Source organism: Eleutherodactylus coqui, chromosome 2 (assembly GCF_035609145.1).
Source record: "Eleutherodactylus coqui strain aEleCoq1 chromosome 2, aEleCoq1.hap1, whole genome shotgun sequence".
NCBI classification, from domain to species: Eukaryota; Metazoa; Chordata; class Amphibia; order Anura; family Eleutherodactylidae; genus Eleutherodactylus; species Eleutherodactylus coqui.
Window position 1 is genome coordinate 335,847,494 of NC_089838.1, and position 16,355 is coordinate 335,863,848.

The 16,355-nt window shown below is 42.5% G+C and overlaps 1 protein-coding gene across 1 annotated transcript; it reads right to left on the bottom strand.

Annotated features, from left to right (window-relative positions):
* Positions 1 to 5,867: 5,867 nt before the first annotated feature.
* LOC136610402 (olfactory receptor 10C1-like) lies at positions 5,868 to 14,746 on the bottom strand. Its single transcript, XM_066589634.1, has 4 exons — positions 14,590 to 14,746; positions 13,320 to 13,463; positions 11,399 to 11,820; positions 5,868 to 6,830 (listed from the first exon to the last, which is right to left on the bottom strand). The coding sequence occupies exons 1-4, from the start codon at positions 14,744 to 14,746 to the stop codon at positions 5,868 to 5,870; spliced, it is 1,686 nt and encodes a 561-aa protein (XP_066445731.1).
* Between the last annotated feature and the right edge of the window lie 1,609 nt (positions 14,747 to 16,355).

Genomic DNA, 16,355 nt, shown 5'->3' on the forward strand with positions numbered 1-16,355 from the left:
GTGGTTATTCACTGCATAACCTTTTTATGTTTAGAACTGTATGTTTGCATTCTCTTACTACTCTAAAAGGAATTTTACTTGTGTGCTGATTGATGTTTGGATGTTACTTTCACCTGTATAAGTATGAGTACAGTATTGCAATGTGAGCTTTGGGTGAATGTGTTGTGGTTTGTGTCTATATAAATCAGTAGCATGGGTTTTTCACTGGCCATGTAATTAAAATTTTCACGAGAGTGGTCTGTTACGGACTGATGTATATATAGCAATTATATTAAAGATAAGTGAAAATCATACTGACCTGAATCACAGGGGCTGTGATACATTCATATCCCGTTCATAGCCAAAAAGGGACTTTATTGCTGTGGAGGGAGGGGTTACATGAAGGGAAGCTGCCAATCACACAGAAAGCAGGCATAGGTGCAGATGTTTGGCTACAATGCTCCCTCCCTAGCCGTCAGATCGATAATATGTAAACAAGGACATATGTTCTAGTTTAATTGGACCTGATAAGGAGTAAGAGTTGATAGATCCTGCTTGCTATAACAGACAAAACCTTTACAAAATCAATTAGTGGATACTGATGACATTTTTAACCAGGTGTTGGTCTTTGAGAAACTGTCCTGTAAATTTGATTGGTACAAATATGTGAAGTTCTATTAATTCAATTATAATGGGATATTGAGGTGTGCTCTGATCATCCTTATTTTTGCATTTGAGGTTTAATGGTCTAAACAACTGGCTGGACTCAAAGGGGTGGAGTTGGATGATGTGGAGAAAGGGAGTGTGCATTGGGTCCCTCCCCCAAAGAGGAGGGTGTGAGGGAAAAAAACTCTGAAAAAGCTAGACTGGCAAAGTATGAAAGTTGCTTATTATAAATGTATGGATGATAATGATAAATATTAAGGTGGTGTTGTAAACTTGATTAACTTGATTTGTATTGTTTGAATAATATCAAAGAATTATTACTGTTTGTTCAAAAGACTAATACATGAGTTGTTTAAAGTATATAGAAGTTGTTCATGCTGTTATAGAGATAGATGTATTAGGAATATTAGAAATATTTGTTTGCTGCAGCAGAAAGCTAATAAGGTCACTCTGGGCAGAGATTGATAAAATTGATATATAAAAACTTCTTTCATCTATTTTTATGGAAGGATGAAGAAGAGTACCACAAGACCCAGGACTGCGATTTTGTTTTTGTTTTGTTTAAAATTATTATTGACTGAATTATTTGTGAACAAGGTTATTTTGGACTGAGTAAATTCATGAACTGAGTTATACTTGGTAGATTAGAACTTTGCAAGTGTGATTTTAACTTTTATCTTCTTTAAGTGCAAGCTGTATCTCTCCATACGTTGTGATGATTCAACCGAGCCTGAAGAACTGACAAGTGCTTATAACAGTGCACAACTGCCAGCTGGTGACTAGTCAAAGGAAGGCTAAGCTTTATAACTCCTCCGTGGAGACCTGAGGTGACCAATGGCATACAAAGGGCAACTGGAAGAGTGGAATCTATGAAGAATATGGGGGCTCTATAGTCACCTGTGAATACCTTACATCCATAGATATGAAGAATGGAGGAGACTGACTGACACCAGACTAACCAGGGAAAGTAATAAGGGCACAATAATCTCTCTGCTTCACTGTATCATAAACCCTGTATATTTGTGATCTAAAGAAGAACAAGAGAAGGAAGAGTTCATGAAAAAGACACATTTGTATTCCACATATGACGGTTTTGTTATATATATATATATATATATATATATATATATATATTATATATAATCTTTTTTTTTCTCGAGCCCAGATTTTGTTTTGTGTTGCTAGCAAATGAAAATATGGAACAGTTGAGAGAAACATTTAGAAGTTACTAACCATTCATTAACAGAATTATAAAATGTACAAACTTCAATTTCAGATCTATCATCATTGCAAAGTACTCATAATCTGCAACCAGAGGATTGAAGGCCTTTATTATTGACTACTTCTATAAAGGTGCTAGGGAAAGAAACAAAAATAAATATTTTATTTTCCTTCCTGTATTATTTGTAACATTTCAATTGTGTCTAGTGAGCGTGCATTAGATAAAGAATGCGGTAACAAAGTCATTATGTATCATGAGATCATATCTAGAGTGAGAAATCTGTTAGAATGTTGGGTGTGCTCTCATGCCCCTTTGTTAGCTAAAGCTTATTATGAAAAATGTATTAATGTTGAAGCGTATTCTTCATGTTTTTTTCCTAATACTGTGTTTATTCATGGGATACAGATGAAGCTTCCAGGTGGCATCTATGCAGTATGTGGCAGTAATGCATATAGACGTGTACTTTAGCCAAATTGGAACCAGCGACTTGGGTTTGGAAAAATGATAAATTTCCCTATCAGCATATCCCTTCACATTTGCTATATAAACGTGATACATCTGACAAGAAGGTACACTTTGCTCATACTCACTGGGCCTGGAAGGTAGGAGCAGTTCAAGATGGACCCATAGGTATGAGGCTTAATTAATTGAGAAGCATGCACATGATAGAAACATTGGGAGATGCCTTTGACTATATTACTTAAATCCCTCAGGAACATTACAGATTATGCATGACCTGGAGCAAGTCAGAAAGGTGAAAGAACTATTCCGCAAAGCTATATCCGATGACGAGAGTAAGTGGTCAGAGTGGCTATCCTACTTAAACCCAGTAAATTGGTTCAAGAAATTGGGTGGTATGATTTCAGGGGTTGTAAACATGTTTTACAACCCCTGAGGAGTATTATTGATCCTGGTGATTGTTATAGTCATTAAGATTGTTATTATGATATCCAAGAAAATTATGAGTACTAATTGTAGATATTTTTCAGGACAATCTCCTAAGGAGCCTTTGGACTCACAAAACCCTGAAATACACATTATGACTGTTTTGACAACTGACAAATTGCCTTGAACCCTGTGTGGAAAACATATGCTGCAGAAATTTGACAACTGCATGTATTGTGGATATGAGATCGTACCCTAAAGAGTTCTGTGACTGTTGAAAGAACTAAAGGACTACAATATGCATACAATGGACCATTTAATATAATGAACTATTATTGAACTCATTTATTCATGCATATACAAACTAATTTCTCGTGAATTGTCTTGGAAGTATATAGCCCCTCTCTTGCTACTTGTCTGAGGTATCCTCCTTAGGGAAGATACAGTGAACCAGTTGGGGGATGGGACAGAGGAGTAGGAGGAAGATCTCCTGATTTTCCTGGGGGAAGGTCTCTTCAGGCAGGGTTAGTGACCATAGCAAGGATAGAAGGTCTACTTTGTTTTAAGTTTACTAGCATAGTATAGCATCCTTGAAAGCCTTTTCTGAGATAAAAAGGAGGGAGTTGTGAGCAAAATTTAGATTGGTTCAAAGAAATGGTTCATTCTGATGATCCCTTTAAGGCATTCAGAGAGGTTATCATGCCGGGTTCATGAACCATGAAACACTTAGTAATCTTGTACTTTCCCAGAGTGTTGGAGACACAATTATTTGCCAATTTATCTCAGAAATGGCATCAGGATGCACCTAGAAGTGCTGAGTGTGGAGGGGTTATCCTTTAATTGTTCTGTTTGCATGACATCAGCAAATACCAATGTGGTTACACCATAAATGATATTTTAGCTTGGGAAAATCATCTTGTAGTCAAAAATGTATTTATGAATATATCTTGCATATGTGACATTTGTATAATCCATCCCATATCTATATGATTGTTATGCCTTTCCTTTTAATAAAATTACGGTGTTGGGTGGTTTAGAACCAGAACCCCATAACCGTTGACTGAATTCAGATCTATTCTCTGATTTTTTTGTTAACGGCACAATCACTTGTGACATATACTTATTAATTTTACCTGAGTTAGGTGTACTTCTTTATAAATTTCTTTCACAGTATCAAGATATTAGGTCAGTGATGTATGGTGGGGACAGGTTGTATATAGATTACATGTGTGTGTGTGTGTGTGGGGGGGGGTATCAGGATATTAGGTCAGAGATGTATAGGGGGACAGGTTGTATATAGATTACATGTGGGGGAATTAGGATATTAGGTGAGAGATGTATGGGGCACAGGTTGTATATAGATTACATGTGGGGGTATCAGGATATTAGGTCAGAGATGTATGGGGGAGCAGGCTGTATATAGATTACATGTGGGGGGTACCAGGATACAGTATTAGGTCAGAGATGTATGGAGGAGACAGATTGTATATAGAATGCGTGTAGGGGTATCAGGATATTAGGTCAGAGATGTATGGAGGAGACAGATTGTATATAGAATGCGTGTAGGGGTATCAGGATATTAGGTCAGAGATGTATGGACGGACAGGTTGTATATAGATTACATGTGGGAGGTATCAAGATATTAGGTCCAAGATGTATGAAGGGGACAGGTTGTATATAGATTACATTTGGGGTATCAGGATATTAGGTCAGAGATGTATGAAGGGGACAGGTTGTATACAGATTGCATGTGGGAAGTATCATGATATTAGGTCAGAGATGTTTGGGAGGGCAGGTTGTATATAGATTGCATGTGGGGATATCAGGATATTGCATCAGAGATATACGGAGGGATAGGTTGAATATAGATTACATGTGGGGGTATCAGGATATTAGGTCAGAGATGTATAGAGGGGACAGGTTGTATATAGATTACATGTGGGGGGTTTCAGGATATTAGGTCAAAGATGTATGTGGTGGACAGGTTGTATATAGATTGCATGTGGCGGTGTCAGGATATTAGGTCAGAAATGTATGGAGGGGGCAGGTTGTGGACTGAAAGTTGTATGTGGGGAGTTATTGGGATATTAGGTTATATATGTATTTAGGGAATACATTGTGGAAGGATTTTGTCATTGTTAGTATATTGAATTGGCAGAATTGAAGATATTGGATGCGTGCAAGAGTGTTGGACGGGAGGCCAGAAAGTGTAATGTAGTGGTAGTCTATACAAGACATGATGGGTGTATGCACTTTTTATATTGACTGGAAGTTCAGAAATGAGCAGATTTTGGGGGGCTGTATCTAATTGGCTGAAAGCTTAGCCAATCATAGACAGTGCACAGCTATTCATTGAATGACAGCTGATCACTGCTTGTGATTGGTCACAGCGCTCAGCCAATCATAGGCAGAGCTCAGTCATTTATGGAATGATAGCTGAGCATTGCCTGTGATTGGTCACAGCACTCAAACAATCAGAGGCAGCGCTCAGCCATTCATTGAATTCAATCAATGGTTGAGTGCTGCCTGTGATTGGCTAAGCACTCATCCAATCAGATACAGCCATTTCCAGAGGTGGATATTTTTAAATCCCTGGCTGCTGAAAGAGCTTCAGAACAATGCCGGGGAGACAAGCGGTAAGACGTGCCAGCTGCGGTGAGGTGAGTATGTATATTTTTTTTATTTTTTACACAATCTAGGCATGATTTTTCAGGGAAGGGCTTATATTTAAAGCCTTTCCCCGAAAATCACTGCAGAGGTTGCCTATTGAAAGCAATGAGAGTACATTGCGTTCCCATTGTGACAGCTGTCACAGCTGTGGCAAGGGATTCTTTTTCCCCCCAGCAGGGAGTGCCATCATCACTGAACACTGACAATGTTGTCACAGTGTTCAGTGATGAGGGGACTCCTCTTAGGGAATATTTATCTACAGCATGGACCTTACCGGTGCACAGATGTCCTATCTTTTGCAGGTGTGCAAATTTGCACACCTGTAAAACATGGACATCTGAACACACCATTGGAAAACAATGCTTCTAATAGACTCGTGGTTTTGTGCGCACATACGCCCACAGAAATACACACTCTTCTGACTAAGCCCTTAGAGTATATTTAACTAATACTGTAGATGTGTCTTGCTTTGGTGACCATAGCCAAATCTTAATAAGACTTGAAGTTTATGAAAAGCTTCTTTAAAGTCTTTGTTTCTCAGAGTGTATATAATAGGATTAAGCAGTGGGGTCAGCACAGTGTACATCAGAGACAAGACCTTGCTCAGGATTGGTGATTGTCCTTTTGTTGGAAACAAATAAACAGTGATTAATGTCCCATAAAATAAGGAAACCACAATGAGGTGGGAGCTGCAGGTGGAGAAGGCTTTATGTCTTCCAGTACTGGATGGGATCTTCAGAATGGTAATGGCAATATACACATAGGATGTAACAATTATTATAAAAGGTATCATAACAAACATACTTGCTATGATAAGAATCAGTTTATGAATTATGGATGTGTCTGAGCAGGAGAGCTGCAGTAAAGGTTCCAAGTCACAGTAGAAATGGTTAATGATGTGCGGGCCACAGAAATGGAAACTAGGTATAGAAATTGCATCGATCAACATCACCATAAATCCCATCAACCAAACTACAATTACTGATGTCACACAAAATCTATGACTCATCATAGAACTATAACGAAGAGGGTTACAGATGGCCAGATAACGGTCATAAGACATCACCGACAGTAGAAGACATTCTGAGGACTCAGAGTTGACAAAGATACAAACCTGGATGATGCAGCCGCTGAGAGTCACGGTGCATCTCCCATACAGCACAGTGAGAAGAAGGGTGGGTAATATATCCATAGTCACCACAATATCACATAGTGAAAGGTGGGTAATGAAGAAGTACATGGGAGACTGAAGGGCTTTGCTCGTGAAATACAAGACCATAAAAAGGAGGTTTCCTGAAATGCACACACAGTATATAATAACCAGCAGAGAGAAGAACAAAAATGTGACATTTTCTAGATCTGAAAATCCAAGAAGGACGATGGAGGAGATGTTATTTCTTAATACCTCCTAAAAGAAAGATATGGATAAGATTGAACTTACCGAAGTGTAAAGCTGATTATATGAAATGTAAACATCTATTTGTACTGCCAGAAGAAAGTTTAACTGCCAGTAGTTTCTCCATATACACTACCGTTCAAAAGTTTGGGGTCACATTGAAATGTCCTTATTTTTGAAGGAAAAGCACTGTACTTTTCAATGAAGATAACTTTAAACTAGTCCTAACTTTAAACAAATGCACTCTATACATTGCTAATGTGGTAAATGACTATTCTAGCTGCAAATGCCTGGTTTTTTGTGCAAAATCTACAAAGGTGAATAGAGGCCCATTTCCAGCAACTATCACTGCAGTGTTCTAATGGTACAATGTGTTTGCTCATTGGCTCAGAAGGCTAGTTGATGATTAGAAAACCCTTGTGCAATCATGTTCACACATCTGAAAACAGTCTAGCTCGTTACAGAAGCTACAAAACTGACCTTCCTGTGAGCAGATTGAGTTTCTGGAGCATCACATTTGTGGGGTCAATTAAACGCTCAAAATGGCCAGAAAAAGAGAACTTTCATCTGAAACTCGACAGTCTATTCTTGTTCTTAGAAATGAAGGATATTCCATGCAAGAAATTGCTAAGAAATTGAAGATTTCCTACAACGGTGTGTACTACTCCCTTCAGAGGACAGCACAAACAGGCTCTAACCAGAGTAGAAAAAGAAGTGGGAGGCCGCGTTGCACAACTAAGCAAGAAGATAAGCACATTAGAGTCTCTAGTTTGAGAAACAGACGCCTCACAGGTGCCCAACTGGCATCTTCATTAAATAGTACCCGCAAAACACCAGTGTCAACATCTACAGTGAAGAGGCGGCTGCGGGATTTTGGGCTTCAGGGCAGAGTGAAAGAAAAAGCCATATCTGAGACTGGCCAATAAAAGAAAAAGATTAAGATGGGCAAAAGAACACAGACATTGGACAGAGGAAGACTGGAAAAAAGTGTTGTGGACGGATGAATCCAAGTTTGAGGTGTTTGGATCACAAAGAAGAACGTTTGTGAGACGCAGAACAAATGAAAAGATGCTGGAAGAATGCCTGACGCCATCTGTTAAGCATGGTGGAGGTAATGTGATGGTCTGGGGTTGCTTTGGTGCTGGTAAGGTGGGAGATTTGTACAGGGTAAAAGGGATTCTGAATAAGGAAGGCTATCACTCCATTTTGCAACGCCATGCCATACCCAGTGGACAGCGCTTGATTGGAACCAATTTCATCCTACAACAGGACAATGACCCTAAACACACCTCCAAATTGTGCAAGAACTATTTACAGCAGAAGCAGGCAGCTGGTATTCTATCGGTAATGGAGTGGCCAGCGCAGTCACCAGATCTGAACCCCATTGAGCTGTTGTGGGAGCAGCTGGACCGTATGGTACGCCAGAAGTGCCCATCCAACCAATCCAACTTGTGGGAGATGCTTCTAGAAGCGTGGGGTGCAATTTCACAAGCTTACCTCAACAAATTAACAGCTAGAATGTCAAAGGTGTGCAATGCTGTAATTGCTGCAAAAGGAGGATTCTTTGACGAAAGCAAAGTTTAATATAAAAACAATGTTATTTCACATACAAATCATTATTTCTAACCTTGTCAATGTCTTGGCTCTATTGTCTATTCATTTCACAACGCATGGTGGTGAATAAGTGTGACTTTTCATGGAAAACACAAAATTGTTTGGGTGACCCCAAACTTTTGAACGGTAGTGTATGTGTTGCAGGAGTTGGTGCACAACGCGGGTCTCAGGATATGATAGAGCCAACGGAGTTACCAAAAATATACAAGGTTTGTTCAGGAAGAAAGAAATTTGAATAATACAGGAATGAGAAAAAGTAAGACTCAAATTTTACCCTACTTAATGCTATATGTACTGACTCAATGCTTAGCACAAGCAGCAAGCATGTCAGTATTTGCCACAAGGCTTGGAGGTCAAGTGCCTATGGCGGTTCTTGGTGGTGGGGGGGGGGGGCTGATCTGGGGCTAACCAACAAACAAAAAAAAATTAATTAACTTTTCTTCCAACTTCTGTCCCAAATTCCTGTTGGACTCCCAAGGTCTTTTGATGGTGTGTGAGGGCACAGACTAAGTTCTTTGCAGACTACAGGAGTGAGGGACACCACTGCAATCTGAGCGGTGGTTGATGGAGCAGCCGTCAACAGAGGCTGCTGCACCAATCAGTGAAGTTACTCCACAGTCACACTGGAGCACCCCAGGAGCCTGCAGCACGGCAACTAATGAGGGCCCCGAGAGACTGGTAGATCGCCTATTAAGTACTATAGGCAGCTCTATTTAGGGATGATTTTGGAGGACATAGAGGCAGTCAAATTAGTCACTAGAATCACTAATGTAGTGTTGTGGGACCTGTGATTGTGAGGTCCAATTGCAAATTTTAATGCGGAATTGCAGCCAGGTTTTAAACCGTTTTAATTCCAAATTAAAATCCTCAGGTAGCCTGCAGATTTTGAGGGAGATTTTGAGGGAGATTTATCACGGTTTGCGGTGTCTTGTACGGCCTATTTCACCTTGTGGGAAAGGTCCCTAAGGGTGCTAAGACACAGCCAGGGCACAGTAACTTCTGCACCAACAGCCACATGGCTAAATGTGTTTTTTGATGTGAAATTACAGGCAGCATTAAATGCATTTTCAATTCTGCACCAAAATCTGAATATCAGCTGTGTGGATTCTGGTGTACAATATTCTGCAGAACTGCAAGATTCTGCTGCGTCCTGGCTGAATTATTCCTCTCATGTGAAAGAGCCCTAACTGTATTATTTTTCCTTTGAAATAGCGGTATAAGAACTTTATTTTACAAGACAAGTTGTATTTTTATTAGTACCATATAATGTTTTTGGAAGCTTTCTAAAAATTTTATGTGGGCAAAATGAAAAAAAAAAAAAGTAGTTGTGTGATTGTATTTGGGACTTGCATGGTGCAGTAAGAAAGGCATGCTGACTTTATTCTGTTATCAGTACAATTATGGCAATACCAAATTTATAGTTTAAGTTTAAATACTCTGCAGGCTGGGGTCTCATTGAAGTTATTGGGTGCTGCACCTGAAATTACAAACACCGGCCCCTACACAGGGATCGGAGCAGCAACTTCCGCTGTGATCAGCTCAATTAGCTGATTGTCTGAAGTCCCTCGCGGCTGGCCCCGGCCAATCAACTTATCCTAAGGATTGGTCATCAATAGTATTTTTGTGGATACCCCCTTTATGTCTCTGTGCCTAGGGCAGCGTTAGCTGCAATTACAACCTTGGTAATAAGGTTACAACTAGAGATGAGCAAGTATACTCGGTAAAGGCAATTGCTCGAGCGAGCATTGCCTTTATCGAGTATCTCCCCGCTCGAGATGAAAGGTTCGGGTGCCGGCACGGGGGAGCGGTGAGTAGCGGCTGTCAGCAGGAGGGAGGGGGGGGGGGGGGAGAGGGAGAGAGAGAGATCTCCCCTCCGCTCCGCTCTCCCCTGCAGCTCCCTGTCTGCCGCCGGCACCCGAACCTTTCATCTCGAGCGGGCAGGTACTCACTAAGGGCAATGCTCGCTCGAGCAATTGCCTTTAGCGAGTATACTCGCTCATCTCTAGGTACAACAATACTTTGAAAGAACAATATTAACAACACTTTGTGAGAGTTAGTTCTGTCACTGTCTTTCTAAGAAAGGTCCAATGTATTGGATATTAAAATAAACACTTGGATTTTATCATGAACATTCTTTTTTTTTTTTTTTTAAATCAATGTTTGAGTTTTTTAACAAAATATACTCACAGTACAATACATCACAGGGGAGGTCTAGGCTCCGTAAACAACAGGCTAGACAGCCTTACAGAATATGCACTAACAAGTTATAGGAACATTTCAGGCTGACTCTGAACCGTCAATTTAAAGTAATCCAGTGCGGTGCTCGAGAGCTATGGAGGCATTCTCAACTATAACGCGAGAAGCTGCGCATATTGACCTCCACTGCCTGTTAACATATTGAAGAGCTAACAAACACAGAAAGAACAGGGGGTAGGTACGGGGGGAGGGTGGAAAGCGCGGGGAGGTTAGAAGGGGGGGGGGGAGGGGGGATAAAGAGCCCAGTCCACTCAGACCTCGGGTTTCCACACCACTGCTCTCCAGGGGGACCATGTATCAATAAATTTTTCATGTGTACCCTTGGTCCAGCTTGATAGCTCCTCTAAATTAGCAAGGTTAGCAAGGAGGTTCACTCTGTCTCTCCAAAGTTCAATTGAAGGGGGTTTTTTCTGCTTCCACAACGTGGGAATTAGAGCCTTAGCTGTATCAATAAGTAAAGCAACCAATTTGTGCTTGAGGGGATGAAAGGCAGGGGTCGGCCTCCACAGGAGAACCACCTCAGGGGAGAGCGCTAGACCCGGCAAGAGCTGTTTTAAGATCCCCTCTTACTCCCTCCAAAAGGGAGTGATGCGGGGGCACTCCCACCAAATGTGTAGGTATGAGCCAGTATCCAACTCGCATCTCCAGCAACAATCCTGAGCAAGTAGTTTGTGGTCTGCTAGCCATTGTGGGGTTCTATACCACCTTACCAGAAGTTTGTAATGCGATTCCTGGGAGGTGACGCATGGGGAGAGTCCAAAAGCTGTCTTCAGAATGAGTTTAGTCTCGCTAGGAGATAGGGATATCCCAAGCTCCTTTTCCCATGAGACGAGGAAGGCAGGTTTTGTCTCCCTTGGGGGAGCAATAAAATGTTTGCGAATGTAGGACACTTTTCTGGGTGCTGGGTTAGATCCTTTCAGCGCCGTCTCAAATGGAGTAGGTGGTCTGATATCTTTATGTCTTTTCAAGAATCCATTTATGATTTTTAACAGGTGAATGGATATGAGGAACGGAAGAGAGCGGTTAGGGAGAACATCTTCCACGGTAGATAACGGAGCCTGATGCGCTATAGAGATCACGTCCTGAAAGTTTTTGTCCTCTAGGGTCTTCCATATTTTAACTGAACAGGGATCTAACGGAATGGCCATATATCTGTACAGTGCAGATAGCGGAGTATATGGGGAGGGGCTAGGAGCTAGAGTCCTCCCCAGAGCAGACCAGGTCTCAAGAGTCCCCCTCAAGAGCGGGTTCCCTTTCCTCTTCTCCCTGCTCCCTCCCTCCGGGAACCAGAGGTCTGCGTCAAAGGTCGGGCCGTAGGGCCCTCTGGCAAGAAGCTGAATCGTGGGGTCTCTACTGGGGTGGGCTAGTTCCATCCAGTGGTTTAGATGGGTAGCCAAGTATAACTCTTGTGGGCATGGTAGGTCCACTCCTCCCTCCGAGCGCCTCCTGGTCAGCATGCAATGGGCCAACCTAGGTCTATTTCCCCTCCAGAGGTATCTGGAGAAGATTGTATGGAGTGTCTTGAAAAAACTGGAAGGGATAAAAATCGGTAGAAGCCTGATTTTATAGAGGATGATGGGGATGACATATGATTTTAATATGTTTTTTCTCCCCAACCACGATATGAAGGGCTTATCATAGGATCTTAGCAACTTTTTGATTTTGGGTAGGAGCGGGAGGAAGTTTGTTGAATATAGGTCCTCGGACTTTTTTGTGAGCTTTATGCCCAAGAAGTCGATTGTTGAGTCCGACCAAGTGAAGGGGGAATTGTTTTAAATGGCCCTAAAGCGATTAGGGGGGAATAGATACGTTTAAGGCAATTGATTTAGCTAGGTTGATTTTAAAATTGGAGAGTGAACTGAAGTTCTCAAGCAGCGAGACTAGGCGGGGGGAGGCCCGTCTCCGGGTTTGTAATAAGAAAAATGATGTCGTCAGCGTAAGCAGTAGACGAGAGCTTCTCTCCACCCACTCCTAGGCCTTGTATCAAAGGGTCTAACCTTACTTTCTGTAAGAAGGGTTCAAGAGCAAGGATGAACAATGTAGGGGAAAGGGGGCAGCCCTGCCTCGTACCGATATTTATATTGAACGGAGGGGATAGAGAATTATTAATTTTGAGTCGAGCGTAGGGCGTCGCATATAGGGAGAAAATTGCTGCTATAAATTTAGAAGGGATGTTGTAGTGCATTAGAACCTGCTCCATGTAGGTCCAGTTGACCCGGTCGAATGCTTTTTCGTCATCCGTGCCGATAGAAGCGAGCGGGATGTTATGAGTTTGGGAATAATTGGCTGCATGGAGCAGTCTAAGGCAATTATCTCTACCTTCTCTACCTTTAACAAATCCGGATTGTTCGGGATTGATCAATTTCTTAATATACTTTTCAAGTCGCTTGGTAAGGATTTTGGCCCAGAGTTTTACATCAAAATTAATAAGGGAGATAGGGCGGTAGCTCCCGCAGAATTAAGGATCTTTGTTTTCCTTATGTACTAAGGGGATATGCGCCTCTTGCGCCTGCTTAGGTAGAGGAGCACCGTTTAATAAGGAGTTAAATAGTTCAGTTAATTTAGGTACAAATGTGGATTTGAAGGTCTTGTAGTAAATAAGAGGCAGGCCGTCAGGACCAGGGCTTTTACCTGGTGGGGAGGAGTTTATCAATTCTTCGACTTCTTGGGCAGTAATAGGGGTCAGCAGGTCTATCGAGTCCTCCTCGTTTATTTTAGGAAGGATGAGTTCTTCAATGAAGGAGTTTATCTGTGCCTTAAAGTCCAGGGTAGACTCTGGAGAGAGAGGGTCTCGTAGGTTATAAAGATTAAAATAAAAGCTTTGAAATTCCCTAGCGATTTCGGGAGTGGCGGAGACCGTCTGACCCTCTGTTGTTTTGATGGATTTTATAAGGTTTCTCGTACGCGCTTTCTTTAGGAGTGCAGAGGTATATTTGCTTCCCCTGTTTCCCTGAGCATACTTGACATGTCTGAGACACAGGTACTTTTTTATTATATTTAGACTCAAGAATGAGTTTAAGTTCTCTTCTGCGGGATGCTAATTCCTCAGAGGAGGACTTACTAAGAGTTTGTTTCGAAGCGCGTTCGAGCTTAGAGATTTGAGCAAGTTTATTGTCAATTTCTATTTGCTGTTTTTTCTTTGCTCTTGTGCCTGCTGCGATCAAGAGCCCCCTCATGAAGGCCTTATGGGTCTCCCATATCAGCGGGACAGAAAGGTCGTCCTATTTGTTTAGTTGGAAAAATTCTTCCATCATATTATTTAATCGCGTTCTCTCCTCCTCCTGGTCGAGAAGGGAGGGGTTGAGTCTCCACCGGCATTCACGGGGAGAGGGGGTTGGCAGGTGAAGGTCCAGATGGACCGGGGCATGGTCAGTGACCAATATTGAGTCAATCAAGGCTCTCTCTACCTGTTGGAGGAGGGAGGATGATACAAAGACGTAATCGAGGCGCTGGAAGGAGGAGTGGACCTGTGAGAGACAGGTGTAATCCCTTAAGGTCAGGTTCAAGTATCTCCAGCTATCTACCAGATCCATCCCCGAAAGGGTACGAATAACTTTAGCTAGTTTCCTATGGGATATATGGGATTTCCCTGTTGAGGAGTCTATTAGAGGACAGAGAGTAAGATTAAAATCCCCCCCTAGGATGATCTGGCCATCAGCAAAAAGTTTGAGAGCCTCTAACTGTTTAACTAGCCAGGTCACCTGATCAGTATTCGGGGTATATAAATTCGCGAGAGTTACCTTGGTGTTACTTAAGAGACCTCTCAAGAAAAGAACCCTGCCTTCCTCGTCTGAATGGCGTGCCTCACAGGAGAAGTTGAGGGATTTGTGGAGCAAGATGGAGACCCCTTTTGAGGCAGATGATGGATGTGAGTTGTGGAATGCGAGTGGATATTGCTTACCTGGGAGAGCCAAGCATCTGTCGCCCCTGAAGTGGGTCTCCTGCAGGAAGACCACGCCCGAACTGTACCTCTTTAGTAGGAGAGCTACGTGATGTCTCTTTTGAGGAGTATTCAAGCCGTTGATGTTGAGCGTCGTGACATGTAGAAAATCATCCATGTCTCGACCTGGGGGATGATGGATATCTCTTCTCTTTACAGGGAAGGAAAGAAGCAGATATTATACAACGGAATTAAGCTTATCCTATAGAGTCGGACTCTTCTCTCCTCCGGAGGAGGTGTAGAAAGAGCTGATAGGAAGTTTAGGTAAGTTGGGGGTGGAGTAGGAAAGAGGAGGATGGGAGGGGAATTTACGGTAAGGAAAGGGTAAAGACAATCAATAAGCAGACAGCAGTTACGTTCACGTAACCGAAAGGGGTTAGCGTCCCCGAGTCCCAAAACGTTGGGCTCGGTGCTAAGTGGGAGCGAGTCGTCTGTGCTCTAGAATAGAGGACAGAGGACTATGCAATCAGCCTGACCAGACAAGCGCTCACTAGGTCCAATAAGTAGAATAACAAATATATGTAACAGCCATGGAGAGAGAAGACCCTCTCTGGGGGGAACATGATAGAACAACAATCAGAATAGTAGTATCACTACTAGCGATCAGCCATTAAGATAGAACAGAAGGGGCCATGTCCCCTTAGTAATCCTTGATGGTGAATGGATCCCCTGGGAGGAGGCTATAAGGGGAGTAGTACTAACTTAATAGAAGTCCTTTTCACGGCTTTTTGGATAAAACCCGTAGGGGAAACCTACGGGCTATCAGACAGCAGAAAAAAGGAGTCACCACAGACTCAGGTGTCAGAATTGGCCACAGAGTCCTTAGCTTTTTTCTTCTTCCCTTTCGGGGATTTCAAGTTACCCGCCACTTGCCAGGCCTCAGGAGGGGTCAGCTTCGGTAGTTTCGGGAACTCCGGAAGGGGGAGCCAGCATGGTAATTCAATAGGATCCATCTCTAAATGTTCCCAACAGTTGTGGAGATCCTCTGGAGAACGGACCATGAGTCTGCGATTCTTATAGAAGATACTGATGCCAAAAGGAAAAAGCCAGGCATAGCGTATATATCTTGCCCTTAGTGCTTCTAGAAGAGGGCGTCGGATACGTCTCTTCGCAAGAGTAGCCGGCGAGAGATCCTGGAAGATCTGAATGGGGGAGCCCCCATAATTGAGGTCTTTGCTATCATTTCAGGACACTTCTGCTATACTAAAAGCAGCAAGATTATGCAATTTGCAGACATCATCGCGTGGCGGGTCTGTTGGGGGAGGTGGGGGTCTGAGAGCTCTATGGACGGTTATTGAAACTGCTCTTTCTGCTCCCAGGAGCTGTTCAAAAATTTCCGCAGTAACCTTACGGAGGGATTCCGCAGCCCAGGATTCCGGGAGGCCCTTAAGACGTAAATTACACCTCCGATTACGGTTTTCCAAATCTTCCTGGAGGATAAGAGCATGATTCAGGTGCTCATGTTGCTCTTTAAGTATGCTGGCAACGGCTAGTGCATGGGAGGTGATGGAGGCAGAAGTAGTTTCCAAATCTTCTATTCTATGGCCCATGTATTTAAAGTCCTCCTTTATTTCAGCTAAATCTGCTATAATGGGGGTCAGGGCATTCATGATTAGCTCCTTCATGAAGCCTTTTGACACATTTTCTGTGTCTTCCTCGTCTGAAGAGAGCTCTCCCTCCCCCTCCTTACTGTAGTTAAATGCAGCTCCCTGAGCTGGCGCCATCTT

Bases quoted from the DNA above. Each gene is read 5' to 3' on its own strand.
- LOC136610402 (XM_066589634.1), bottom strand. From the start codon at position 14,746: ATGGATGATTTTCTACATGTCACGACGCTCAACATCAACGGCTTGAAT. The intron at 13,464-14,589 runs GTAAGCAATATC...CTCTCTCTCCAG, and splicing joins CAGATGCTTGGCTCTCCCAG to AGTCTACCCTGGACTTTAAG. The intron at 6,831-11,398 runs GTAAGGTGGTAT...TCTTTCTTTTAG, and splicing joins AATCGCATTACAAACTTCTG to GAGGTATTAAGAAATAACAT.